This window comes from Siphateles boraxobius, unplaced genomic scaffold (genome assembly GCF_051911475.1).
Source record: "Siphateles boraxobius isolate OS27281-9 unplaced genomic scaffold, OSU_SipBor_1 37, whole genome shotgun sequence".
NCBI classification, from domain to species: domain Eukaryota; kingdom Metazoa; phylum Chordata; class Actinopteri; order Cypriniformes; family Leuciscidae; genus Siphateles; species Siphateles boraxobius.
In genome coordinates, this window is record NW_027508997.1 from 4,934,528 (window position 1) to 4,962,325 (window position 27,798).

The window sequence follows — 27,798 nt, forward strand, 5'->3', positions numbered from 1 at the left end:
CCATTGCCTTCAGAAGATCCAGATGATGCAACTTCCTGTTGAAAATGTGTCTTGTGGAATGTTCCAAGTTTCCAAGGGAATGTGTTAGGATAACAGGACATAGTGAAAAGCCGGGGCCATGACTAAAATTTGTATTTTATCTAAAATAATAGATCAAATATTTTTTTCTCATGAAAATAAATAAATAAACATTTTAAATCAGGTCACCCTTTCGGTGGAATGGCTCGCATAACTCTAATCAGAAACTGAAAACAAGCTTTTTTGTTGTTGATGAGCCACATAAAAAGCACACACAAAAGCTCTTACAAATAGCTGTTTATTTTCTTCATTAAAAATATGACTAAAACGATAAATATAATAAAAAATGATTTTTGCTATAATAATATAGTCATAATCAAACAATCGATCACTGCAACGCCATAAATAATACACATTTACAACTATTTTAAATAAAATCTTACACCTAAAATCAGAATGCACACAACCATAATAAAAAAACACATCATATAGAATAAAAAAAACAGTGACAGGAACAGTAAGGCTTTTGAAATTGAGTATATTTTAGTTGACCTCACTGCCAGGGTGGTCTCTTTCCCAACACACGATTGGTGACTTTCTGCAGAAGAAAGATGCAATGCATTTGAATTGTTAATCAAACCAGTCATGTGTATTTCTGAAATTCTTGAAATATTGATTTAAAAACTGGGCTATTGTGTATAACTGCTTGCCCAGAACAGCCGGTATACCTTGTTAAAGAGTTGAGCGTTGAGGCGGTAGGAGCGGTATTCCATCCGTCTCCTCTCCTCCTCCTTTCTCTTCTGGACCTCAGGAAGTTGAGCGTATTTTCTGAAGGAATACACATTTATTTGACAATTAAAATGCATAATTACCTGAATGTCAAAGTCAATAAAATCCACATAAAATGTTGAACTAGACTGCAGGTGGGGTACACATGCCTCTGACTGGGCCTAACTTGAAGTTGAATCACATCAGGTATTCCCCCACCCACCCACACACAATAGGGGACATTCATAGACTTCAATTGTTTTTATATACAGCCATTTATAAATATGGTAACATAACCTACACCCTAACCGAAAACTTACTGCATTTTTTCCATTTTATAAAAAACTCTAATTTTATACTGTTTTTTACAAATAGGAACGTCCCTAAAAGTAAGTTGGCCTGGGTACAAATCATGGTTAATTAGGTACATACACACACACTCTTATTACCTCATGAATCTGTCTGTCCTGTCTATTCTCTGACTGTGTGATTTCCTCTCTACCCAACTGAAAGCATGTAGAAGGCACAAGACAACTTGCAAATAAAACAAAGTCATGGAATCCTGTTTAAATCAGTTAAATGACCCATATTTGCATGTTTAGGTAATATGTGCTCTGTCTGTTACCACCGCATAAACTATCCAGATGGTTTGAAAATAGTCAAGGTGAGTAATGTATACTTACTCTTTGGATCGTTGGACCATCTCTCTTCTTGGAACGACTGGTTTACAGGGTACTGGCGCTGGTGAGAGGCATGTTTTAGCTTACATCTTGATGCAAGCTGTACTAAGCTTGTAAAATCTTGGTAATCTTACCAAAGTAATATCTACATAATATTAGGGTATACAGTCACCTGGTCTGAGTGGACGTGATGGTCCGGGGCAGTTGAAGAGCTCTTCTCTCTCTCTGCTGAAGACTGCCTGTAAACTCCTCTCCTTAACCAGCAACCCCAGACGCTTCATTCGCTCCCGTGAACGAGACACAAACTCCGGCCGATGGAGTGCCAGAGCTTCCTGTAGGAAAACCATCAATGCAAATGTTTCATGTTATGCTTAATTTAACAATGAACATCCATGTACTCTCTAAAACCACACAGCCAGGTTCCAAAATAAACACTAGCTCCAAATAAGGACCAAGCTTTAAATCAGAGTAAAGGCCAGTTTACACAAAGAATGATAACTATATGACACCTATCCACCTTATTTTTAATGTACAAGCGAGTGTTATCATATGTATGCGAGTCGCTTCCAGATATGAAAATGTCTATACAAAAACAGTTTATTATGCTGATTGATATTGTAAACTGGTATTTATCATTTAATTTTATTATAATAATCATAAACACACTGGTTTTTAGCACAAATTGTTTTACTGTTTAAAGCACTTGTTATTCTTCTAGTTATTTGCATCTAGCGGCTAATGTGGGTAATCTTACACATTCACAGAAAACAGCTTACTTCAGTGTTGCAAAATATGGAAGAAAATGATAACTATATTAGTGTCCACACCAGCGCACAATAATGTTCGGCTTATTATATATAATTAGTTATGTCGTGTACTGCTTTAAATGCTCAAGCTCATTAAATTCGTGTGGATTCTGATTGACTGTCAATTTGTTTTTTTATCGTTCATCAGCTGAAAAAAATGGTTCTAAAAGTAATTGCAAGAATACCGTTCCTCTGTGCTGTTATTGTTATAGTTGTGTTGTGGACTGCTATTCTCAAAGACTTAAAATTATTATTAAAACTTTATTGTCCTTGGTGTGAACAAGGCTTAAAACTACACTTTGGTGGGTAAACAAATCAGTTGCTTGTTACACCTGTAGTGATAGGCGAACAAGAGCTGAGGGTTTGTCGCTGATATCAGTCTCGGTAGCTGTTTTAGACTCTTTTGGCCTCTCATGCTCTTGTTGGTTCTGTCTCTCTCTCAGAGGTTCTCTGGTCGGTTCTCTCCAGGGTCGGATTTTACTGTAAGGCTCAAACCAGGCTTGGGTTAGGCAAGGTGCTGATTCACTCTGTGGCTGGTTTTCCTTGCGACCATCACACTTCAGCTCATCAGCTGAGACAAACCATGACACACCTTTAAGAGATTGGGATATATAAAACAGTAAGGCAAAAGGAGAAAACAGATCAGTTGATGAAAAATGCCTTATCTGTGAACATGCAATATGCACCGTTTGTGTAAGAGGTCCGGACACTCTTGTTGCCGGTGTTTCTCTTCAGAGCTGTCAGGCTTTGGGTGGGTTTAGCTGTTGAAGCAGTGGGGATGGGAACGCCACTGCCAAACGTGTTTGGTGAATGGACATTTTTGAAAGCACCTGGGGAGGGAAAGATGGTTCCTACGTCCCTAGTGTGTCTGCGCGTGGCGTTTTTCACAAATTCCAAATCACCTGCAAAAAATATCAATATCCCACAAAATATATTTTGTTACTCTTTGTCTGCACATATTTTTTAGTCTCTGTCTAATTTACACAGATTGCTTTGTTTAAAAAGTGGATCGTTGTTGTGAGACTGACCTGCCTGTACACCTTTGCTGAGCAGTTTGACCTTTGACCTTTTGGAGTTGAGGCTGTGGGAGACACCTCTTTGAGAATGATGGGAAAACATGCTTGAAGATGACAAAGAGTCAGCCGAGACCTGGAAGGACAACAAAATACTAGCTAAATAATAAGGAAAGAATGTTTGAATGAAGAGTCAATGTTCCTACTGTATTTTACACTAGTTTTCCAATATATTGTACACACGTTACACATTTGTGCTTAATTTGCTGGTAGTATAAAAGTTTAGCATTTTTAATGCATTTTTATTTAGCCATTCTGCTTACCCAGCCACAAGGTCGTTATAGTTTAACAACCTCTCCCAGTCTCTTGTGAGAGTGCTAAGATGGAAATGTAGTGAAAATGATGAAAATTTATATTTCTGTAAATCAGTTAAAACTGACCACTTGAATGAACTGATTCAAAACACTTATTCAACAATTATTCGCATCACTTCTCAACAATTAAGTCACTGCGTGGCATCAGTCTCTTCATAGTTTACTACTATGTATTGTGATATTAATCATTTTTACTTCTGTTTTTTACTCAGATTTTTACTTCTTACATTACACTGAGCTACAATGTGTTTGTGGAGATGATTGTTTATTTGAACAAAATAAGCCTTTTAAGCGATTTTTTTAAAAGCTAACAGTATAGAAAAATGTTAATTAATATTTAATATGATCAAAAGGCTGAAAAATACTGAGATGTTTTTAACAATATATAACAATATAAAATACCTAATAGCATCTTTCTTTTCAATTTGCTGATTATCTTTGAACAAAAAAGAAAATGAACAGTCTGTAAGAAAAATCCAATCAAGCATAGGCTTACTGTGGAGTCATCCGTGCTCACATCATTTGTAGCAACAGAGACAGCAGCATGTTTAGTACTGGGTTTCCTTCGGCCTGTCTTCTGCATATTGATGGAGTTGTAAAGTCTAAGCAAGCTGTCACTGGTTTTCAGTCCTTTATTGGTGACCCGGTGAGGTCCAAAAGCTCGCAGCAGGCGCTCTGTGTCAACGGTGGACAGGCTACTACTGCTCGTCTCCATGGACACACCTGCAGACTCATCTCTCTCGGCAGCACAGCGATGCGCTCTCTCTTGACTCTCTTCATGCTCAGGCCATGCTTGTAATGGAGCTGCTTTCAACTGGACTCTTTCTCTCTGCTCTCCTCCCTCTGTGGTCTCATCCTCTCGATCCCTTCTCCTGTCATAGCCTCCATTCCTGCCGTCTGGTTGTAGTATAGTTTGCTCAGTTGGAGTGGTGTTGTGAATGAGACGAGACAGACGCTCCAATCTATCAAGCAGAGACAACTCTCCCTCCTTGGTGAGTCTGGTCTCATCCATGCTCCATTTTTCACTGAAGCGACGCCACAGCTGATCCAGAGAACTGCTAATCTCCACTTTAGTATCGTGAGGTGTTCTATCCTGCCTTTTCTTGTTCCCCCTGTAGGGCTTTCTAATTGGTTGAGAAGGTAAATGGAGAGGTTCTAGTGGCAATTTAGGCTCCTGCATCGAGCTGCTGTGAAGATGCACATCATCTGTACTGTAGTCTGCCTCCATGTCAAGAGGGACAAAATTGTCTTCCTCATCTTTATACTGCTCATTTATACTAACAGTTTCTATGTTCTTCTTACAGACGTAAGAAGCTCCAGAAGTAGTCCTGTCATTTTGGTCAGCAAAAGTGGCTACTGATTCTGGAAGACCATTTCCAGACACACTTGAAACTGACAGTGAGAGAGACAAAGATGCTTAATGTATATTTATATATCTTATATGTAATAGCATCAGTCCACAGCAAGAACTTTTTTTTTTTAATTAAAGGAATATTTCACCCCAAACATAAAAAATTCTGTCATCATTTATTCACCATTTCATTTTAAATCCATATGACTTTTGTCTGGGTTTCTCCTAAGGTTTTTTCTCCATTCTGTCACCTGATGGAGTTTTGGTTCCTTGCCACTGCCGCCTTTGTCACCTTTGTCTTTTGGCTTGCTTAGTTGGGGACACTTAATATTCAACAATATTATTGATCTGCCTGCATTGACACCATTATAAGAGAACTAAACTGAGCTGGACGATGACATCACTGTTTTCTCCAGAGTGGCTGTATAGATAAATCTAAATTAATAACTTTTTACAACAGAAATGAACCATCACTGAATTTACTTTAGCTGGACAATGACACTTTTCTTCTAGATGCTGTACAGCAGAAACAAACCTTGTTGCATTATTTTTCTGTTATCACTGTAAAGCTGCTTTGAAAATATGTATTGTAAAAAGCGCTATATAAATAAAGGTGACTTGACTTCCATGGAACATAAATAAAGGTCTATTTACACAGATGGACCGCATTCCACTGCGCTACTTTTCGATTTTTGTTCTATGAAAAACACAAGGTAGACAGACACGTTCGACCATTGTACTGGATTGCAGTGTATTGCGCATGACACTGCTCTATAAACACTGCGTTCAAGTTGAAAGAAGTTAAACTTTTTTTAAAAACACGTCTCAAGAGCTTGCGTCTATTTCTGTTCCGTTTTAACCGCAAAACTTGCTGTGTGTTAATGGTCCCTTAAACATTTTAAAGCATTTCCAGAGGTTGTCATATTTGACAAAAGAGCAAAAAAACAACTATAAATGTAGTTCATACTAATAAATTCTGCTAGTATGGCTTTAGAAGACATGATATATTGTGCTAGAGTTGGATAGACCACTTTTCTTGTGCTTTTCTGAGCTTCAAAGCTACTATATGCGTTCATTTTATAAGGGGAAAAAGATTATTATCTAAAATATCTTCTATTACAAGAATGTCATATTAGGGTGAGTAAACGATGACAATTTAAATTCTTTGAGTGAATTATTCTTTTAAATTCAAATATCGTACAGCTAATTGAAACACTGATGTGCATCTTACCTCTTTTCATATTGGCCCTCTTACTGTAGATGCCTTCCTTGTGTTTTGGTGTTATTATGTTGTCTTCTGTTTCTCTAGAGCCTAAAACGTCTATATGAAAGTGTGGAGGGACAGCATCATCAGAACCTGCAAAGGGAGCGAGAGGAAGGAAAGAGCAGGAGAGAGCTGGATCAGACAGATATTCAAAAAGCACTGAAGCAGAGGGCCCCTGAAGGGTTTGGCATGAGGATCAAATGAGGCTTGTGTTCCTGGATTGCCTTTCTCATGGACAAAGACCATGAATAATGCAGGACTGGATGAGAGCATGAACCATCTGCAAGATTCGGGAGGAGGGGCCAATAGAGGAGCAAGTAACAACCAATATACACAATCGCAGGTTATATATAGTAAAATGTATTGAAAAAACATAATAGCCTCTGTTGCTTGGATATTTATAATAAACTGTAGTGGTCCATGAAATAATGTTGTATCTTAATTAAAAAAACTATTTGAAAATATAGTTGAAATAAATAAAAAAAACATTCTACATTCTCCCTTACAATTACATTATTTATAGATAGATCTGAACTAGAACATGTTTTAAACAAAAATAGTGACAGATCTTTCCTTCCGTATTGGGACATACATCAGAGTGAAAAAATTTGTAGGCCGGGGAGTCGTGGACTTGGTTCTATCCATTGGTTGTTGATTGGATGGAGGCAGATCTGAATGCAAACTTGCAGTCGATTGTAAGAAAGGGGCAGGGTTTATGCAGACTAAATGACAGGAGAAACCCGACATATGTAACCAGTTTTGTAATTGTTAACTAAAACTATTAAAAATCAGAGTACAGTTCTCTGTGATATACCTGCGTGAGAGCTTTCTACAGTTGTATCAGAGCGACCAGGAGAAAGCTCTGGATCTGCCTGCGGGACATAGAACAGCTCGGAGCTGCCATGAGGTTTGTATGGCAAAAGTGCAGGGACAGCTACAGGAAGTGTACATAGGGAAAAACAAATCAACTGATTAATTTACCAAAATGAGTTCGAATATTCAAATGGCACTGAAAAGCTTATATCAATGCTGTCTTACTTGCCGCTTGGACAGAGAGAGTTCTGGATGTCCCAGCCAGCCTCTGAGAGGGAACAAAGTTTTGTGGATATATGGCCTGTAAGTGTACACTGACTGATCCTGCCTTCTGGCCTTGAACCGGCTCTCTGTGTTCATAGGAATTGGCATGATTTGATGTTGAGATTCGGGGGATGGACTGCAGATGTTCATCAGTCATGCTTGACACCATAAGTGAATGTCTTTGAAGTGGGCCATTTTTACTGGTGTTTTGACTGGATAGTCTGCTTGAGTGGTATTTCACAGGACTGGATGGATGCTTGGGTTTGGGTGATAAAGTCACGTGCATGTGAGAGAGGTGGGACTTATAGCCAAAGTTTGAGACCAACGCAGCACTGGATAATAGCTGGTTATTGCCCGTGACAGGATAATCCATTTGAGGCATTTTTTGAACACTCTTGGAATCATTCGTAACAGCATTCTCTTTGTCATCAGTCATTTCTTCTCTTTCCTTCTCTTCTCTATGTTGTCCTTCTCTGTCTGTCTCTTTTTTGCTATCAGATATATAAGAATTAATGACAGGCTGATGTCTCAGTTGTGTTCCCAATTTGGCATCTGCTCCTCTGTGGTGGATCTCTCGCTCTAACATATCATGCTCGAGAACAACACTATCCAATTGTGCAGTACCTGTGATAGGGCAATTTGGAAGTGACTGTGGAGATGGAGTACAGCGATTGGTTGCTATAGTAATAGAAGTAAAAGGCTGAGAGGTAAGCTCTTCTCTCTGGTGAACTTTGGCCCCTGGATCTTGTTGTAAAGGTGTATAAATTGGAACTGTGTCTGTGTCTTTCTGCAGCTGATCTGAGATATGATTCTCCATGTTACGCAGTCCAATAAAGTCCTTCGTCAGCTGATATCCAGGACCAACGCTCGACTGAGCACTGCCCTCAGAATCGGAGCTCCACTGAGAAACAAAGCAAAAGACCGAAACAATGATGTGTTATTATGAGACCCAGGGTTGAGGAGGACTGTGGGAACAAGATAGTGTTGAGTGGGAGAGTCAGAAGAAACACTGCAAGCGTGAGAGCAAAACAACAGCTTTACCTTAAACACTCTCTATCAGGACTGTTCACAATGCAGTCTGCCGCACCAGAAAATAAACTCTTATTATTTCAGAATCAAATTAAAAACTTCTGGCTGATGACGATAATTATCAGTAATGAATTATTATCAGCCATAATATGAATTATGACAAGTGGCCAATATTAAATAAATAAATAAATTAACTTATTTTGTCCAAACAAATTAAAAAACTACAATCGTTTTAAATACGAATTTAGTGAATTTAGGCATCACAAACATTATAATGTCCAGTATGAAAAATGTATATTTTGAGATTTGCTAAAGATTACATTTAACGGTATTATTAAATCATTAGTGTTTTTAAAGGTAAACTTGAAGTAGTTTATGGTGCAGAAAATAGAGAAACTGAGCATAAACAATTAAATAACCACAATCTTTTTTATTTACTTAGTTATTTTATTTATCTGCCAGACCTGACTACAACAGCAAGTCAAGCAATGCTGACATTCCCAGAAATAAAATCGGCAGACCTTTCTGTGTACTGTGTTGGCGTATGGATGTTACCTTGGTGTATTTGGTGTTTAGTAGAAGCTCTTTTTTGATGTCTTCAATTCTCTCCCTGTCCTCTGCATTTAGTTCTAAACTTTCACATCGGCGGCCAGAGACCTTCATCAGGATCCATTCTAGAAAACAGACATTTTCACAATGTCAAACCAGTGACAACTTAAGAAAAGCACCACTGGTAGTGACAAAACATATACTATAAAACACATTGTTTACCTCGGGCACGGGCATCTTCTGGGTCAGCGGTGCTTGGCCGGCTTGTAACCATAGAAACAGGTGACTCACTCTGCAGGAGCTTGGCAACTCTGGCAGCCATTGAACTCTCGCTGCAACTGTCGCTCAAACTTCCAACCTCAGCTGAGACATGAGACGAACTATTCTCGGAGGAGCCAATCCCAGCATTGTCAGTCTTGTTCCTGTCCTGGTTCTGCTGAAGGTTCCCTGGTATCGAAGGGACATTTATCTGCATGACAGATGTGGCTGTAGGTGGCTTTGCCTTGTCTGGGTCAGCAGCACTGCAGCCCTCAGGCTCAGCCCGCCTTGGGGTCACACAGAGGTCACGTGACTTCAAACTTTCCTCTCTGCTCAAAGAGAGAGCAGCAGGATCTATAGTTGTGTGGTCTGTCTGTTGTGGCCCCTGGGAGGACGACAAGCTTCCTTTTAAAGCCGAATCTGATGAAGAGCGAGTTAGCAGCAGAGAAAGGTTCCCACCAGCTGACAGAGATGTGTCATCGTGATAACCTTTAGAGTTTCGTTCTAGTGAAACAAGGGATGCGTCACTCTCTGAGAGACGGTCTGAAGCAGGCGAGGAAGACAGAGAGGATCGACCAGAAACAAGGCTTTCAGCACGGCCCAGCAAACGCCTGATTTCATGCAGTGTGGCAGAGCCCACAAAAGAGTCATCACCCTCTTTTACCATTTCTCTGGGATCTGGAGGCGGCACAGATTCTGGGCTGAGCTGGATTGGGAGGCCAAAGCTTCCTTCACTTTGTAGAATATCAGATTGTTGCAGGCTTGATGAAGGATGTGATGTTGAAATAAGTGATTGAGTATCTGCCTGGGTGAATATCATCTTTACACTTTTGTCACTGGCTGGCTTGCTTTGCTCATGCACTGATAAGCGGTTTGTGACAGAAGCACTGGAGTCAGCTGACAGCTGGCTAGAACTGGAGAATGTCTCCTTCTGAAGACTGTCAACTTTACACATAGAAAACAAACATACAGCTTTATAACCAAATATGTCCAGCAACAGAATGCAAATATAGACAATATCAAACTTTCACAGTGAACAAGATGTCAGATGTCTTTGGCTCACCTTCAGATGGCTGTGTGCTTTTAGTTGGTGTTCCTATGGAGCCTTTGATGGTACATAAGTCAGTAGGAGAGAATTCAGGCTCTCTGATTGGTCCTCGTTGTGTAAATGGATTTAGGATTGTTGAAGGTGATTGGTCGATGCCCAAATTTAGGAGGTACAACTATAGAAATATAAAGACAGAATCATAACTTTAAAAGGTTGTCTATAAGGGTAGATAAACTAATGACAAAAAGGAGGGCCTAAAGATTACTTAAAATTATTTGAAATTAGACAAAACAAGGATTAAAATAAAATAGCTAAAAATCAAGTTATTTCTTATTTTAATTCACCTCCTTAAAAAAAGAAAAGAAAGGGAAACCTGGATATATGAGGAAGGCTCATTTTAAAGATATGTAAAGAAAGATATATTTCTTAAGTCATCATGTCAATTTTTATAATTAATATAATTTTTAGTTATGCCAAGCTCTAAGCATTTTTTATGCATGCATTGTACCACTGTGGAAAAGAATTTCCTCTTTGAGGACAAATAAATATATTACTTCATATTTATCTTAGGGGCCTGTTGAATATCGCCTTTGACAATGGGGGCCTCAAGTGTTAAAAAGATTGAGAACAGCTGCCCTCAATGTTCCTCCTACTTGAGCATTACTGAAAACTAAATATGCCATATTTAAACTCAACATTTTACTTCCATAATCAATAGCATTTGATTTTATCTATGTGATCATGGAAAGTAGAGCATTCCATACAGATTAGAGACCTGAATGTCCGTTTGCAGTAAATGGTGGACAACTCAACTTTAATTTAATTGCATTGACTTGACTACAGGCAAGATTTTAGAAATGCTGTTACCAACAACAGCAGCCTAAAACAATATCTGAATAACTATTTGGTAATTAGTTGACATTAACCAACAGCCCATGTGATGAAAAGCCTAAGCAATAAAAATGTAAGTGTTTAAGAAGTAAAGCATTTTAATGACCAGATTATCAAGACAATTATACATATTTTCTTTTGAATAATGTGCACAGACGAACCATGCTTTATAAGAACAGAAATCCACATTAAAAAATAAGATAAATTTTGATTTTATGCAGACTTTAAGCCACAACATAACAGAAGTAGCAACAGATAATTTCCTCCGTATTGTAATGCATGTATAAATTGTTCTTAATAAGATCAAGATGCATTTAGAAGATAGAATAAAAAAAGATTTTAAATTTCCTTTAAGTACATCCTACTAGTTATTTTACAGCACTATGTGAACTTACAGGGATTCTGTCTTCAATGTTGAGCTCCTTAGCGTGAGGAGGAGACCCAGGTCTGGAGGTCCAGTAGGGTGCATAATTATCTACCTCAAGACTCACTACAGAAGAAGCAGCACCCACTGACGCCCGCATACTCTGCTCGCCATGGCAACTGCCTTGAGAGCTGGAAAGAGTGGTGCTCATGTTGAGGCTTGATGATATATCACTGAAGCGACCAAGACTGATGAGAGGAGACATCTTGCTGGAGCTTTTGTCCATGCGAGGAGCTGAACTTCCACCTAAAAGTAAGGATGGCCGACTGTCCAATGATCTGGTGGCTGGAACAATGTCATCAGATTGCGCCGCAGGAACTTGCTGACTGTGTGTGCCAGTGTCTCTCTGAATAGAGGTCACCACAGAGCTCAGGGAGGAGTGAGAATGTGAGCGATTGACAGGTGACTCAGATGCTTGTCCTCTACATGCACCCGCCCCAACTACATCCACCCTACGGGGTGAGCCGCTTCCAGAATGAGAGGAGGACAGTGGCTGAGTCACCTGGGAACTAACATTAGCACAAAGTGCCTGACGCGTGTCTCGAGAAAGCATGTACTTAAGTGCCTCAGACACTGTTTCCTGTGCTTTTTTCTTGGGAAACACACCCTCAAACCCCTGCAGGTCCAAATTATCATAAAACGACCTGCTAGAACTTTGATTGGCTTTCCAGGCATCTACTTTTTGTATGTAGCTCAGACTGGGAAGAGACTGTACTCTCCCAAGAGTACCAGAGTAAAAGGGCTGAGTGTCAGAGTGAAGTGTATCAGAGGCCGCTGGATTTAAAACCAGAGGAGAGTCTTGTTCATTTGAGACAGGATGGACACGTGACATCATTTGTGCAGTCTCTGAAGGTCCACCAAAGGCTGTAGCTGTTGTTTCAGAGTAGATAGGAGAAGAATGTTGATCACTTAGGTCCAATGATGTTAATAAGCCAGTTTTGGAGTGACTGTTTTGGGCTGATGCAGTCACAAAGGCAACAGCCTCTTGTTTGGAGTGTATGAGTGAGAGTTTGGTCAATGCTGGAGGGGGTCTCATGAGAAGTACTGCAGGTGTGGACTGAGACACAGGCTGCGAGCTCAAAAATGATCCATCTGTTGCTGTTAGATGACCGGAGCTCCAAAGCGCTCTCTGCAGACCTGGTACATGCATCACACCTTCATCGCCTGGTGTGTCACATAGTCCACTTTTGTTCCCACTATGATGCACACTTGCTGGTGCAGAGATTGAGCCTGTTTTTCCTGCAGACAGAAGGTGATCATGGAGATGGTCAGTTGCTTGGTATGGGTGCATCTGTGACTCACGAAAAGTAATATTTGACACATCTGAGCCAACAACTGCACCTGCAGCCTTCTGAAATGAAGATGGCGATGACAGTGAACCTCCCTGTGGCTGCTCTCGGCCTGTTTGAAGGTTCATGGAAGGATCCAACTGGCTTTTGTCTGTGTTTTGGGTATTTGAAGCAGAGGAAACAGCACTACTGCTGCTAACAGCCACAACAACATCCTCTTCTCTGTACTCTAATAGGAGCCGAGAAGACATTTCCTCACAAAGCTGCTGAGCAGTGGTCTGCTCCTCTCCTTCCATATATCTGCTGATTTTGTCCGCAGCAACATATGAAACACTCCCTTGATCCTCAAGTCCTTTGAAATGGTCTCCAGGTGACAAGCTGTGCTGGGAAAGTGAACAGCAGCTTTTTTCACCCTCTGACATGGATGCTGGTACCTCCAAAGGATGGTGGGAAAGCGTAGCCTGGTCAGAAATAGTATGTTGGAGGTGGGAAGCATCAGTTGCAACTACATGTGAAATCCTGGGACATCTGTCAGAGACAACTGAGAGGTCCGGAAATCCCCTGTGTACATAAATACAATAAAAATATTATCTAAAAAATACACAAAGGTAAAGAAAGAAAGAAAAGCCCAAACCATGAACATAACTAAACAAACAGTACCGAAGAGGGACAAATTCTGCATCTGTATGCTGAAAAAACGCGGAGTCAGAAAGAAGGTGAGATTTGTCCAGGCAGGGAAGCAGGGTAAGTGCAGGTGACATCTGGCTATCCTGAAACTCTGGGGGGAAAAGAAAATCATTTGATGAAATGATTATACATGTCATTATGTACATTTAAAATAAATATGTATGTTGGTAACTTGCGCTAAGGCACAAAGTAATGTACAGTGGGGTTCAAACGCCTGAAAAATGTTTTTTTTTATTCAATAAAAAAAAAATCATAACAAATTTGTCAGCATCTGAGTGAAAAGATTATCTGAAAACGTTACAAGAATGTCTTAGTTATTTAGTTAATTGCCCTTTGCTTTAATCACTCAAGCTGCTTGACTATACAAGTTTGTGTGAAACCCTGATGATCATGTTCTCCAGTATAATTTGATATGATGCAAAGAGCATCTTGAACTTGATGGAAAGAACATCTGACCATCTTTGCTTATTTTATTTAGAGCAGAGATCACACTATTTGAAAATGTCAAAATCCAAAAATCCCAGGTTTAAATTATATTAAATCTCAGATCTCTGAAGCCCACTGTATAAAACACCTGCTCTCTGTACCTAGTTGTAAAGTCTCAGATCTGTCTATCAGTGGCTGCACGCTTAAGTCCTGAGTGTTACTAAATGGTCTTCCATGATTGTCAGGATCTGTGTATGGTCTGTCAGTCTCTGAACCATGCACATTTTGTCCATGCTGCTGGCAGGGAGCCTCTGCAGGGATCTGTAAAGGTAAAAGCATACCTATCAATTAAAAGGAATTCGTGTATTGTAATAAATATTGGAGAACAATTGAGTATGAAGTCTTCTAATAAATCTTCTTCTGAAAAACCTTCTTCTGAAAACTCCCCAGAAATTTTATATATTAAAGACTGGCTGAATCTGCATTAAATGTAACGGATGAGGATGGACGTTTATGCGTTTCTGTTATTTTTGTCTTTGGAATTTTTATCTTTGTATTATTCTGAACCTTTAAATGAAACAAAATCATGTTGTGGTGATTCATAAAACTTTTTAAACAAGACTACGAGTAATTTTTCCCTATCAATATTTCATACATTTTGTAATGAAATATTAATACTAGCAAAAGCCCCAAGCAACTGACCCCAGGGTTGAACTGGTTAGAGGCACCACCGAGGACCCTGGATCGACATCTTACTACTTTAATCTAAACGTAAGGGCAATACTTGATTGCAGTGGATTATGGAAATGTTTTAGAAGGATCTAGAGGTTACAGCGGGATAGAAATACAAAGTATTCGAGATGTATTTTTTTAATTCAAGGGAATTTTTTTAGATTCACATTTCTATATCCATATATTCACTCTTTTCTTTGTATCTTTTATTATAACTTTTCCATTGATTTATTATCAGCTAATCGTTATATTTTGTTAGCTTGGTACATTTCATGTTCTTATGGACTGCAACAGATAGTTTCTATTAATAATTTCGTCATTAATCTGATGTATGTTTTCATTTTATTTCTACATCACCATTATTATTAGACTCTAATTTATAGTACTACATGTGGCAGAATTTATAATTTATTATTCCTTATCAGTTAAGTGGAGTGGGTTATATTGATTTACACTAAGTTACTAGAAACTCTTGTTTTGAGATGCTGTGTCTGCTGCCCACTATTTAGCCTGAAGAAGCTAGCAAGGTATTAGCCGATGACTACAAAGCTTTCCACGTTCATCCAAGTCTGTTCTTGTGCCTTCAGTTGAATTTTGACTACATAAATAAATAATCATACGTTGACTGCCAGCAAATCACTGGACAGTCATTAGCACTAACTTTGAGCACAGCTCACTTGTTGCCATGCAGTGTTACTTACTAGCTACAGGGTTGTCTCGATTAGCAAGTTAAGATCTATTATGCAGAAATTACATCGAAAGCTCGCACATTCCAGAAAGAAAAAAAACACGTAAGTAACCATATTTCTAGTTTTACTACTTGACAACAATTTCCATACTCTTACACTGTTTACGTTTGCAGAATCCTCCTCTAAATCCATGTTGTGGTTGTGACGGGCGCACTGACGCAGACGTTACCGCGCATGCGCACTTGCAGGAGTTTGAATTGACCGTGAAACCAGGTTATAATGTATAACAGGATGTAAAACGGTTCCAGTAACACAATGTCCTGTGTAGTCATCGGCTAATAACTTGCTAGCTTCTTAAGCGAATTTAGATATCTCGAAGTATGATGTTAAACACAAGAACCCAATAGCCACACACGGTTTAGCTGAATAGACACCATGAGATCCAGTAGCGAGGCGAAATGACGCTGTTGCTATGGCAAAAAGAAAAGCCCGCGGGTTTGCGCGGTAAGTGAGAATACAAAAAGTGCTAAGCTTTATTTACACTTTCCATTGCTGCAGATTATTTTGTCTCTCTATCTTGACATAGTACTGAAATACAAGGCATGAGTGGTGTAAACGTTATTTCAAGAAAACTGTTTAAGTATTATTTAGATTTTTTTTTTGGTTCTTTAGATTAATTTATTGAGAACTATCGATACAAAATGTGCATTAACTGTACTTTACAACAGTTTTCATCATGATGCAGTTGTCTTGACGATCTGCTGCAGATTCAGAAAATTGCATAAATATATTTGAGAAAAATAGGCCTATAGTGGCCAATTTTTTAAATCCAGCGAACAAACTAAACAATTTGAACTAAAGATGTTTAAAGTCCTGTAATTAGTGTAACGTTAGTGTCTAGAGTACAAACTAGTAAACTGGGAAATAGTTTAAAATAATAAAATAACCAAAATCACATTTTGCTGATTATTTTACCTAATAAATGTTTTGTTGACCAAACGCCATTGTTGTTAGTGTACACAGGCAAATTTAGTTTTGGAGAGGACATATGGTAGTAAATAAAGAAAAGATAATGTAAATACAAAACAGTTGAAGCCAGGAAAGCATTTCTTTTTGTATTAGGCTACTTAGGATTTAAAACATTTGGTCACCAATTTGAAATCATTTTTTTGACAGATTTAGAGATATCCTTTTTAGTTGCACTAAATCTATTTGTGATTCAAAGGTTCAAGTCTTAACAACACCAAAGTGCTCTTGCAGGGTTCAAGTGTCAAATGTGTATTTAGTGAAAAATCCTTCTGTTTCCCTTGGGGGTCCCTCAACAAACCAGCAGATAAAATCATATTGTACTTATTATTGTTGTAGAAAGTTATTACCTCTTATTGTTGTCTTCTCTTTCAAAAAAAAAACATGTCAGGGAGTTCCAGATGCCAAAACTGAAGGTTTGACTTTATTGGTCAAGACAACAAAGCTGATATACCTGCAGAACATCTACCAATCCCAGTAGCAGCTTTCACTTTTATACAGTTAAAGGGTTAGTTCACTCAAAAATGAAAATTCTGTCATTATTTACTCACCTTCATGTTGTTACAAACCTGTAAGACCTTCGTTCATCTTCTGAACACAAATTGAGATATTTTGGTTAAATCTGAGAGCTGGATCACTCTTCCATAGGCTTCTAAGTGATTGAAACTTGCCAGCCCCGAAAAGTTATTAAAGACATCGTTCAAATAGCCCAAGTGACTACAGTGGCGCAATCTTAAGTTTATCAAGCGACGAGAATAATTTTTGTGCGCAAAAACAAACAAAAATAACGACTTTATTTCAACTATTAATTTCCTTCTCTGTGGGCCTCGAGTCAGTTCACCAGTGTAATAGCGTAAGCTTGTGTTGTTGTACGTCACACGCATCACACACATGACCAGCGTTGGCCAATAGTGAGCCTACGTGTGACGTAGCTCTACGCAATCACACTAGTTAACTGAATAGAGGCCTCTCCCCAATGGGACACCCACAGTCCACCCAATAAAATATATTTTATGATTATTACCTCACTCCACAAGACTATATAATTCAAAGGTTTCCAAATACTGACAGAAAACACAAGCCAAATAGACATTATATCTCTGTACAGTGGAGAGGCTGGTACATCTTCAATTATTTATTTAGCATTTTATTGTGTAATTAAATTGTTTCCATTAATTTAATAAATCGATATGCAACCTATATACAAACAAAGAAATTAGAAAAGGTCTTTACAATAAAATAGTCTACTATATTTAGTAAACAAATTCATTATTTGCAAAGTATGCTATAAATTTATCTTATTTTATTTCAAACTTATAAAATTATTTCTCTCTTCCCAATCGCACCACGTGGTGCAGCATGGTTGCGCGTGTAAGTCTAGAAAGGAGGTGCGCATGCGTGTAAGCGGGCACTGTTTGTGTGTGCATAGGTGGAGGAGACGAATCTCGAGAAAACATTACGATTGGAAGGAATGTAAAACCATTTAGTAGTGACTTAAATATTTTATAATTTAGAATTACTTAACCTATATAAATATATTTGCTAACATGTCAAGAAAGAACACCATAGGACCGGGTAAGTATTGCTCGGCTCTTTTCATGACGTCTACTAAAACTTCGCCAGCTCATGCAAACACATGTAGCTCTAACAACAATAGAGAGGACGTGTCGTTTAACAATTACAGCCCTGAAAATTGTACAGAGGCTCTGAAAGAGTTGCCCAATTCCATTTGTATGTATGCTGTCTTGTTAATATATAGTATATTTTTGGTTTTTGTCTATCTCAAACTTTAACAGTATACAAAAGAGAAGCCATGTTTTGATCACATACTGCGGATTGAGCCACACAATGCACATTTAGTGTATCTGTGTTAATGTATGTCCTGTTCAAACTTTTAAAATGTGTTTTTCTAATGATTATTTCAGAATACTTCCGGATGCGTGATGATGAGCGCCTCATGCGGACTCACGTGAGTGATTACGTTTCGGTGTCTTAAAGGGTTAGTTCACCCAAAAATGAAAATTATGTCATTAATGACTCACCCTCATGTCGCTCCAAGCCCGTAAGACCTCCGTTCATCTTCAGAACACAGTTTAAGATATTTTAGATTTAGTCCAAGAGCTTTCTGTCCCTCCATTGAAAATGTATGAACGGTATACTGTCCTTGTCCAGAAAGGAAATAAAGACATCGTCAAAGTAGTCCATGTGACATCAGTGGGTTAGTTAGAATGTTTTGAAGCATCGGAAATACATTTTAGTCCAAAAATAACCAAAACTACGACTTTATTCAGCATTGTATTGTGTTCCGGTTCTGTTGGGGATCCGCGTTCACGAGTCCGCAGTGACGCTGATGACGTAAGACGCTGCTGACGTGTATCTGGTGCGTCCGTGTATTCGGGTTCAAATAAATATGGCTGGGCAAAAAAATGCAAGTCTTCCTCTGTGTGGAAATCCTTAGACATGTTTGTGAAGATTGTTTTGTTTCCAGCGTGCGTCTCCCTCAGACTGTAAACGAAGCTCGGGCGCACCAGACACACGTCAGCAGCGTCTTACGTCAGCAGCGTCACTGAACGCCGATCCCCAACAGAACCGGAAGACAATACAATGCTGAATAAAGTCATAGTTTTGGTTATTTTTGGACCAAAATGTATTTCCGTTGCTTCAAAACATTCTAACTAACCCACTGATGTCACATGGACTACTTTGATAATGTCTTTATTTCCTTTCTGGACAAGGACAGTATACCGTTCATACATTTTCAATGGAGGGACAGAAAGCTCTCGGACTAAATCTAAAATATCTTAAACTGTGTTCTGAAGATGAACGGATGTCTTACGGGCTTGGAGCGACATGAGGGTGAGTCATTAATTACATCATTTTCATTTTTGGGTGAACTAACCCTTTAATTGATCACTTTAGGGTGCTGAGTTTGAGTCCGTAATTTATATTTTTCTGTGCTGCCTTTTTTTAGGAGGCTATGGTCGATTTAATCAACGATAGACCGTCAAACCGCAGCTTCTTAGATGCTTTAAGTTTTGGTTATGGATTTGGTAAGAAATGTCTTTATTTTACACAAACATGACCTAATAGTCATACATGGTCGTTTATTTAAAACATATATATAGTAGGGCTGGTCTGATATTCAAATTTGGTTATTGTTGTATTTGAAATACTTTAAAACTACCTCAAGTATTCAACTTGAACTTTGTTCAGCAATACATATTGAAATATCAAAAACTTAAATATCAAAACTGACAGAGTGCATGATATCTTTTCTTTGTATACAAAAAACAAATGTCCCTGTGGTATTAAAGTCTACATGAAATCATAATTGACCACTCTTATCTAATTACTCTTATTGACTACTCTTATTTATATTAACTTCCATTTCATGCCAACATTAAAGTTCTTGTAAATCAATTTTCTTTGTTTTAAGGTAAAAGATGAACTGGGTCACATTATAATCTTCATAACTATAGTGTTTTTCTACTCATGTCCACTTAATGAACTTTAGGTTTGTGTGGCATTTAAGCAAATTTTTGTTTGTATTAAAGTTCCAGAACTGGACCACTTTGCAGCTCAATTTACAGGATATGAAGATTCATCTGATGAGGATTATTATGATTATGACGACGATAACGATAAGTATGATGTCCGTACAAACAACAGATACTGTGGCTTTTCTCACAACTTCCTTGATAGAAGCCTGCCAAAACCATCTAAACACATAACAGCTGAGGTTTGTGTCTAACACCTGTGGTTCACTCGTTGCTTTATTTAACTTTTCATTTAACACATATTATTTAACTTCTTTTTAGGAAGCAGAAAGAAATGCAAAGGAGCTAGTGGATGAAGAAGAAAAACTTAAGAAAAAGGCAGAGAAGAAGAAACAGAAAAAGATGGTGAGGGCATACATGAAGAAAAAAAAGTATTTTTGTCTGATTATCATTAGCAGGAATATTTTGTTGAGTTAAATTTGTCTGAAATATAACAGAGGCAGAAAGAGAGACGTCGGCTGGAAAAATTAGAGAAGGAAAATGCAGATAAAGAAAAAAATAAACCGGTAAGAGAAAACAAATATTATTGTGTGTGACTGCTATGTTGTATGGTTTAAGTATTAATTAAAATGATGCTGCAGTTTATGATCACTCGTTCATACCTCCATCGTTTTGAGTCTGTCTCACCGAAAGTCCACAGACTTAATTTTATCTTGGTGTTTCTTTCTTTGTTCTAAGGTACAAGTTGACCCTGGACCAGAAAAGACTAAACATGCAGATAAAGATGAAAATGAAAATAAAGTTAAAAACAAAAATTGTTCATCTGTGACTTCTGGTCCTCAACACACCTCAAAACCTGTGGAGAGCAGTGATAGCAGTAATGACGATGAAGATGACGAAGAGGAAGAGCCAACTATGGAACCAGAGGTGGGCAATATGTCTTGATGTCCCTTGTCATTTACAAAAGACAAAATGATATGATGTATACTGTAGTTGAGCTCTTCAGTGAAAGTGCTTTGTGTGTCTTAGGAGCTTGACATGAATAGCTGCTTTGTGTCAAACGCAGCTGCTATCGCCAAGCGTAAACTAGAACAAAAACCCAAACCTGACAAGAAACCTGCTCAAGCAAACTCAAGAAAACAGCGTGGATCAGAGCAGAAAGGCACCATTACACCACAAAAACAGGTTGGAAAGGATGAAATAAGAGAACATGTAGGAAAATTGAGTTGTTTGTGTATGTATATATATATATATATATAGTTTGAGGGTAAGTTTTTGGTATTATAGTAAGAAACTCCTGGGTTTGTTCCATCTGTGCGCCTGAGATGCAGGTCATTTATGATGTTGGAAAAAAAGCCACAGTAGCTTCCCCGATTTCTGCAACTTCCTTTTTTATTACAGATATTTTGCACCAGTTACCCAGGAAGTGACTGTTTTGTTCTCTTGCACACATGGGATGAAAACACAGATTTATTGGCAGATGTTTTATGCGATATTCCAATTTTTTTTTTTAGTTAAAATCACAACTTTAAATGAAAATATAGCTATTGGGCGATTTCTAAAATAGAAATCAGCTGGTTTACTGCCTATTGATTCGGTGTTGTATCATGTTTAATGATCTAGATACAAATGAGCTTTGGAGACAACCAGGTGAATATTTAATGGCTACAGTTCTTATGGCTTAGTGGAAATAAAAGTAGTTTTAAGTTTAAACTGAACCATTTTTGAACGAACTGAGATCTGTAATCCATTATATCCAGTATTTTTTGATCAACTCTGCCAAATTGTTTACACAGGATTGTGAGTTAAATTTATATTTTTTTGGTGGGAAGATGACAAAAAGACGGGAATGGGCATGATGCAGTGTTCTTGGTGTACTTTGTTATAAAACTGACTGAAATGGGAGATTAGGAGAACAAGTTAATAGTTGTCATTATACAATAGTGGGTAGTTTAAAGAATGTATTGAAATGGCAGTAGATCAAATCCTGACAGAGAAGATGGTTAATAATCTCTCTAAATATACATGTGATCAGATCAAAAACAAATAAAAGAAAAACTGGTTGATAGGCCTGCACAAGGCAATGAGAATACATGTATATTCCAGAAGGAAAACCTGCATTAGGTTTTCTGTATGAATGCCCAAGCAACACTCAAAGCAGTAGAAGTGCCACTTTCTTCTCAAAAGTTACTGTTTAACAGTGTGTAATTTAAAAAAAAAAATCAGTTTAATGAAGCCTTGGTGAGCATAAGAGGCTTATTTACCATATTCTTGCAAAAGTATCTTTATATAACCATGATCCTTTTGAGCCAGCCTTTCTGAAGCTGCCAATTCTTGACAGTATTTCCATAACATTAAATTCTTTATTCCTGTAGATTGATAACAACAACAAGGAAGAGGAGAAGTCAGAGGAGACGGTCAATGCAAATTCTTTTATTACAAGAAGTGTGGAGCTGGCAGGTGTGTGAGGTTTTTCTTTAAAAAATGGTTTTAGTCATGAAATTACCTCTTAATTTTCCAACATCTTTTCTATAGTTATAGGTAACCAGTATGCCGCCTTAGGAAACCTGGCGATGGCTGTGAAATATTTTACAGATGCTATAAAACACAACCCTAAAGAGTATAAGTACGAGTCCATGTCAACTGTTTCAACTTAAACATGAGTTATGAATAAAAAACTAGTTATAAATCAAGCTTGAGCATGTCTTTGAAGAGGTTATATTTATAATGTTTGTGTGTGTCTTTGCAGGTTGTTTGGAAATCGTTCTTACTGCTATGAAAAGATGCTGGAGTATGAGAAAGCTTTAACTGATGCTGATATTGCTCTTTCTATGAACCCCAAATGGATTAAAGGGCTTTACAGAAAAGGCAAAGCGCTTGTTGGTTTGAAGGTATTACCACAGCTTTTTGCCAGTGTCATCCATCATTAAGAGTACAGACTGACCTGCAAATTCCCCGATGCTAGTTTATTTCACACAATCTTATTTCCCCCTCTGTCAGAGATATTATGAAGCCAGACTTACGTATAATGAAGTGTTAAAACTGGACAGTACATGTATGGATGCAGCTGAGGAGATGATGAGGGTCCAGATCATGCAGCTTATGGTGAGTGGATATGAGTAAATAATGGACCACACTTTGTTCTAGCGTTGATACTGCTTCAAGGTTGTCAGCAGCTGAATATTGGTTTTAAGTTGCCCGTTTGTTATAAATCACCTGAATAAGCACATCAATATACGCTTGCTGCTTCAACAGGAAATGGGATTCACCAAAGAGCAGAGTTCAAATGCCCTTATTCTTCATGGAACTGTAGAAAAAGCCTTAGAAGCCCTCTCTGGGCTATCAGGTATGATAATGCATCTACATATCAGAATCAGAAATTAACTTTTCTATTCAGGGGATATATTTGCCCCATAGGTAAATATTGTGAAGTATTAAGTAATTTTCATATTAACAAATAAGTAAAATGTGATTTCCTGGAGCATTTATTTTTATAATTCTCTTTTAATAAGTGTATAATTGATTTTTGCATCCAATATTTACATTTATCAGAATACTATAGTTTGTTACTAATAAAATTTGTTCAACTAATGCCGTGCGTTTATATTGCAAAGTTGAATCTGTGATGTTTGTTTACACTTACAGACTGTTTAATGCTGCTTAAATGTGGCATAAATGTATTTACACAATAATTTCATAATGGTTTGAGATTAATGTAATTTTATTATTACCGAAAGAGCTTTTTTTTGCCCCTGTATCTTGAATTTGGGTGGGGGCATTTAAAGTTCATTTTGGTGCCTCAAACCCCTGTTTATTTCTGACCCTGATAAATTTCCTTCACTCCGATTTCTTTTCTTTTTTTTTGAGGGAGTACTCTGAAAGATACTGACTTACATACACACATATATATATACAGGTCATTCTCAAAAAATTAGCATATTGTGATAAAGTTCATTATTTTCCATAATGTAATGATAAAAATTAAACTTTCATATATTTTAGATTCATTGCACACCAACTGAAATATTTCAGGTCTTTTATTGTTTTAATACTGATGATTTTGGCATACAGCTCATGAAAACCCAAAATTCATGAAAAGTCTAAAAAAATTAGCATATTTCATCCGACCAATAAAAGAAGTGTTTTTAATACAACAACAAAAAGTCAACCTTCAAATAATTATGTTCAGTTATGCACTCAATAGTCAATACTTGGTCGGGAATCCTTTTGCAGAAATGACTGCTTCAATGCATGGAGGCAATCAGCCTGTGGCACTGCTGAGGTGTTATGGAGGCCCAGGATGCTTCGATAGCGGCCTTAAGCTCATCCAGAGTGTTGGGTCTTGCGTCTCTCAACTTTCTCTTCACAATATCCCACAGATTCTCTATGGGGTTTAGGTCAGGAGAGTTGGCAGGCCAATTGAGCACAGTAATACCATGGTCAGTAAACCATTTACCAGTGGTTTTGGCACTGTGAGCAGGTGCCAGGTCGTGCTGAAAAATGAAATCTTCATCTCCATAAAGCTTTTCAGCAGATGGAAGCATGAAGTGCTCCAAAATCTCCTGATAGCTAGCTGCATTGGCCCTGCCCTTGATAAAACACAGTGGACCAACACCAGCAGCTGACATGGCACCCCAGACCATCACTGACTGTGGGTACTTGACACTGGACTTCAGGCATTTTGGCATTTCCTTCTCCCCAGTCTTCCTCCAGACTCTGGCACCTTGATTTCCGAATGACATGCAAAACTGAGCAACAGTCCAGTGCTGCTTCTCTGTAGCCCAGGTCAGGCGCTTCTGCCGCTGTTTCTGGTTCAAAAGTGGCTTGACCTGGGGAATGCGGCACCTGTAGCCCATTTCCTGCACACGCCTGTGTACGGTGGCTCTGGATGTTTCTATTCCAGACTCAGTCCACTGCTTCCGCAGGTCCCCCAAGGTCTGGAATCGGTCCTTCTCCACAATCTTCCTCAGGGTCCGGTCACCTCTTCTCGTTGTGCAGCGTTTTTTGCCACACTTTTTCCTTCCCACAGACTTCCCACTGAGGTGCCTTGATACAGCACTCTGGGAACAGCCTATTTGTTCAGAAATTTCTTTCTGCGTCTTACCCTCTTGCTCGAGGGTGTCAATGATGGTCTTCTGGACAGCAGTCAGGTCGGCAGTCTTACCCATGATTGCGGTTTTGAGTAATGAAACAGGCTGTGAGTTTTAAAAAGCCTCAGGAATCTACTGCAGGTGTTTAGAGTTAATTAGTTGATTCAGATGATTAGGTTAATAGCTCGTTTAGAGACCCTTTTCATGATATGCTAATTTTTTGAGACAGGAATTTGGGGTTTTCATGAGCTGTATGCCAAAATCATCAGTATTAAAACAATAAAAGACCTGAAATATTTCAGTTGGTGTGCAATGAATCTAAAATATATGAAAGTCTAATTTTTATCATTACATTATGGAAAATAATGAACTTTATCACAATATGCTAATTTTTTGAGAAGGACCTGTATATATATATATATATATATATACATGTATGTGTGTGTATATAATATATATGTGCAAATACTGAGGAAGACAGTTAAAACAATTAAAAATAGTAATTGAGATTGCATTGATAACTCTCATTCTTTTTAGGTTTAGTCCCTGTCCGAGTTCCCACAGAAAATGAGTTTGTGTCTGTAGAGCGTCACCCAAAACCTCCAGCTAAATTCCCACTCAGACCTCTTCCTCAGAATCAGCCTCGACCCAGTATGCCAGTCGCTGCTCCAGTTCGTCATCATGCCCAGTAAGATGCACACATACAGGATTTCATGAGACAACCTTTCATCTTAAAATCAGCTGAATCCTGATGCGTCTTTCATCCCTAAACAGAGAGCTATTCCCTATCTGGGTTGGAGATCTAGTGCCTTCTATAACAGAGGCTAAGCTTTATAGCCTATTCCGCTTGTAAGTTACCTCATTGGTTTTGAAAACTGTAAAACTAGTAAAATGCTTAATTCAGTATTGATGTAATGAGCTTATCTTTGTGAAACAGGGTTGGACAAGTCCATAGTGTCAGAGTGTTACAAATGAGACACTGTGCGTTTGTTAACTACACCAAGAAGGAGGACTGTGAGAAAGCCATACAAGACTTTCATGTAAGTATGTTTGCTCTGTTGCTTTGTTCGTTTGAATGTTAAACATGCTGGTGATAATATAGCTGCTTATAATATGTTTGACCCTTGTCTAGTGATATTGGAGGTCAAATGAAGATTTGCAGTGGGGGTGGAATACATTTTGTCTTTTCAATAAAGGAAACATTACGGTTTATGTATGTTTCTTGTGTATTGCAGGGTTATGCCATTGATGGGACAACTTTAGTGGTGCGCTATCCTGATAGGATTCACACGCGTCTTGGAATGTCCAGAGATGCATCTACAGAGTCCTCAGGGAAGATTGAGTGAGTAAACTTGCTAATTTTAGATTGTTGCACAAAACTTAAATATCACTGTATTTAGAGGTTAGAAATGCCACTTTTACTTAAGGTTTTATGGGGGCATGATCAGTATGAACTTATTTAAGCAAAATAGATATGGAGTAATATTATAATGATATTATGCAGCTTAATAAATAGTGTCTTTGCAAACAGCCCATCTTGTAATGGGTATTTAAAAGGCCTATAATTGAAATTTGATGTGGTGTTGTTCCGTTAGTTGGACATGACGTTTGCAGCTCGTATTGTTAAGCCCAAAGAATAGTTAATTTTGATGTGTTTTTCTAGCGTATGCGTACAGCCAAACACAACCTTTCAAAGTATACTCCATATACAACCATGGCTTCCTTCCTGAACCTTAGAGGACACTTTTACTTATCAGTAGGTTAAATGTGGTTAGGGTTAGGTGTACAGGAGGGACAGGGACAAGTAATGTCCCAATAAGGCAGTATCCATTTATGATTTTAATAAATATAATCATATACAATGAATGTTATTGCATGCTGTTTTGCGGTGTACTACAATCCAATGATTAAAAAAAATAATTTTTTTTTTCAGCAAACAACCTGATGAATGTTTTTTTTGGAGGACAACTGGCTGCTTAAAGAATGAGCGCTGCACTTACAAGCATATTCCAGAAAACAAGGGCATTGAGCGACATAACACCAAATCACACCCCTGATTCACAGCACACTGACAGAGGGATTTAAGAATCTCAAAATCAGTGTAATTAGTTGGATACAGTAAAAAATTTCACATTCAAAAAACAGTGTGGGGCTTTCGTGTTTGGTCATTCATCTGAATATTTCATAATTTTTGTTTAATAATAGTTCAAGTCTTACTATCAGTCTGTATACAAGTTAAAGAGAGTTTGAGTTTGGACAAACAGGTATGATGGCTGCGATTTTAATCAATTTAATCTGTCCCACAAAATAATACATTCCCTTTTAAGTCAGTTATTGGTTTTAATGTTTTGCAAGATAGTGGCATGAAGCTTTATATAATTTTTAAGGCTGTCAAAAGTGTAATGAATGGTCACTGCAAATGTTTCTTCTTTTTTTTTACTATTGGGAAAAGTATTTGCCTTATGACCCAGTCTGAGGGTTTCAAACCATAAGTATTGTTTCTCTCTGAGAGGTTTTATTTGGGCTACTAACCTGCAGGTTTTAACATGCTTCTGTAAAAGTTGAATTCAAATCTATCAAAACACCTGTGCCGCATCTGATATAGAAAGGGTTTGGTGTAAACAATATATGTATCTTGATAAGGAAGAGTTTGCAATAAATTGTAATTGTACCTGTAAAGCAGTGGAAAATGACTCTCTGATACAATAAAAGGTGCCCTGAAAATGGGAAAATCTTGAATTTTTTTTATTGTTCAACTTTATTTAATCCGTAATGTCTGTAACCTAATATTCTGGCTCCTTTTCCATTTTAG

The 27,798-nt window shown here is 38.0% G+C and overlaps 2 protein-coding genes across 4 annotated transcripts; one reads left to right on the top strand and one right to left on the bottom strand.

The window, feature by feature from the left end:
- Positions 1-300: 300 nt before the first annotated feature.
- alms1 (ALMS1 centrosome and basal body associated protein) lies at positions 301-15,676 on the bottom strand. 2 transcript variants are annotated; one of them, XM_077197200.1, is made up of 19 exons: positions 15,530-15,676; positions 14,114-14,273; positions 13,500-13,617; positions 11,522-13,400; positions 10,251-10,410; positions 9,152-10,132; positions 8,936-9,054; positions 7,313-8,252; positions 7,089-7,208; positions 6,242-6,367; positions 4,156-5,051; positions 3,301-3,421; positions 2,959-3,174; positions 2,605-2,864; positions 1,639-1,798; positions 1,470-1,527; positions 1,236-1,292; positions 747-846; positions 301-616 (listed from the first exon to the last, which is right to left on the bottom strand). In XM_077197200.1, the coding sequence occupies exons 1-19, from the start codon at positions 15,563-15,565 to the stop codon at positions 572-574; spliced, it is 6,552 nt and encodes a 2,183-aa protein (XP_077053315.1). In that variant the 5' UTR covers positions 15,566-15,676; the 3' UTR covers positions 301-571. The 2 variants fall into 2 exon arrangements, with proteins under 2 accessions (XP_077053315.1, XP_077053316.1); XM_077197201.1 differs by lacking the exon at positions 1,236-1,292 and having other exon boundaries at positions 15,530-15,675.
- LOC143703065 (uncharacterized) lies at positions 15,618-27,725 on the top strand. Of its 2 annotated transcripts, none has more exons than XM_077197202.1 (18): positions 15,618-15,877; positions 18,325-18,368; positions 19,371-19,449; positions 19,954-20,138; positions 20,218-20,301; positions 20,394-20,462; positions 20,635-20,823; positions 20,926-21,081; positions 22,272-22,356; positions 22,432-22,522; positions 22,646-22,787; positions 22,897-23,001; positions 23,152-23,242; positions 25,524-25,674; positions 25,761-25,835; positions 25,924-26,026; positions 26,222-26,328; positions 26,920-27,725. In XM_077197202.1, the coding sequence occupies exons 1-18, from the start codon at positions 15,832-15,834 to the stop codon at positions 27,041-27,043; spliced, it is 1,926 nt and encodes a 641-aa protein (XP_077053317.1). In that variant the 5' UTR covers positions 15,618-15,831; the 3' UTR covers positions 27,044-27,725. The 2 variants fall into 2 exon arrangements, with proteins under 2 accessions (XP_077053317.1, XP_077053318.1); XM_077197203.1 differs by lacking the exon at positions 15,618-15,877 and adding an exon at positions 17,754-17,974.
- Positions 27,726-27,798: the final 73 nt, after the last annotated feature.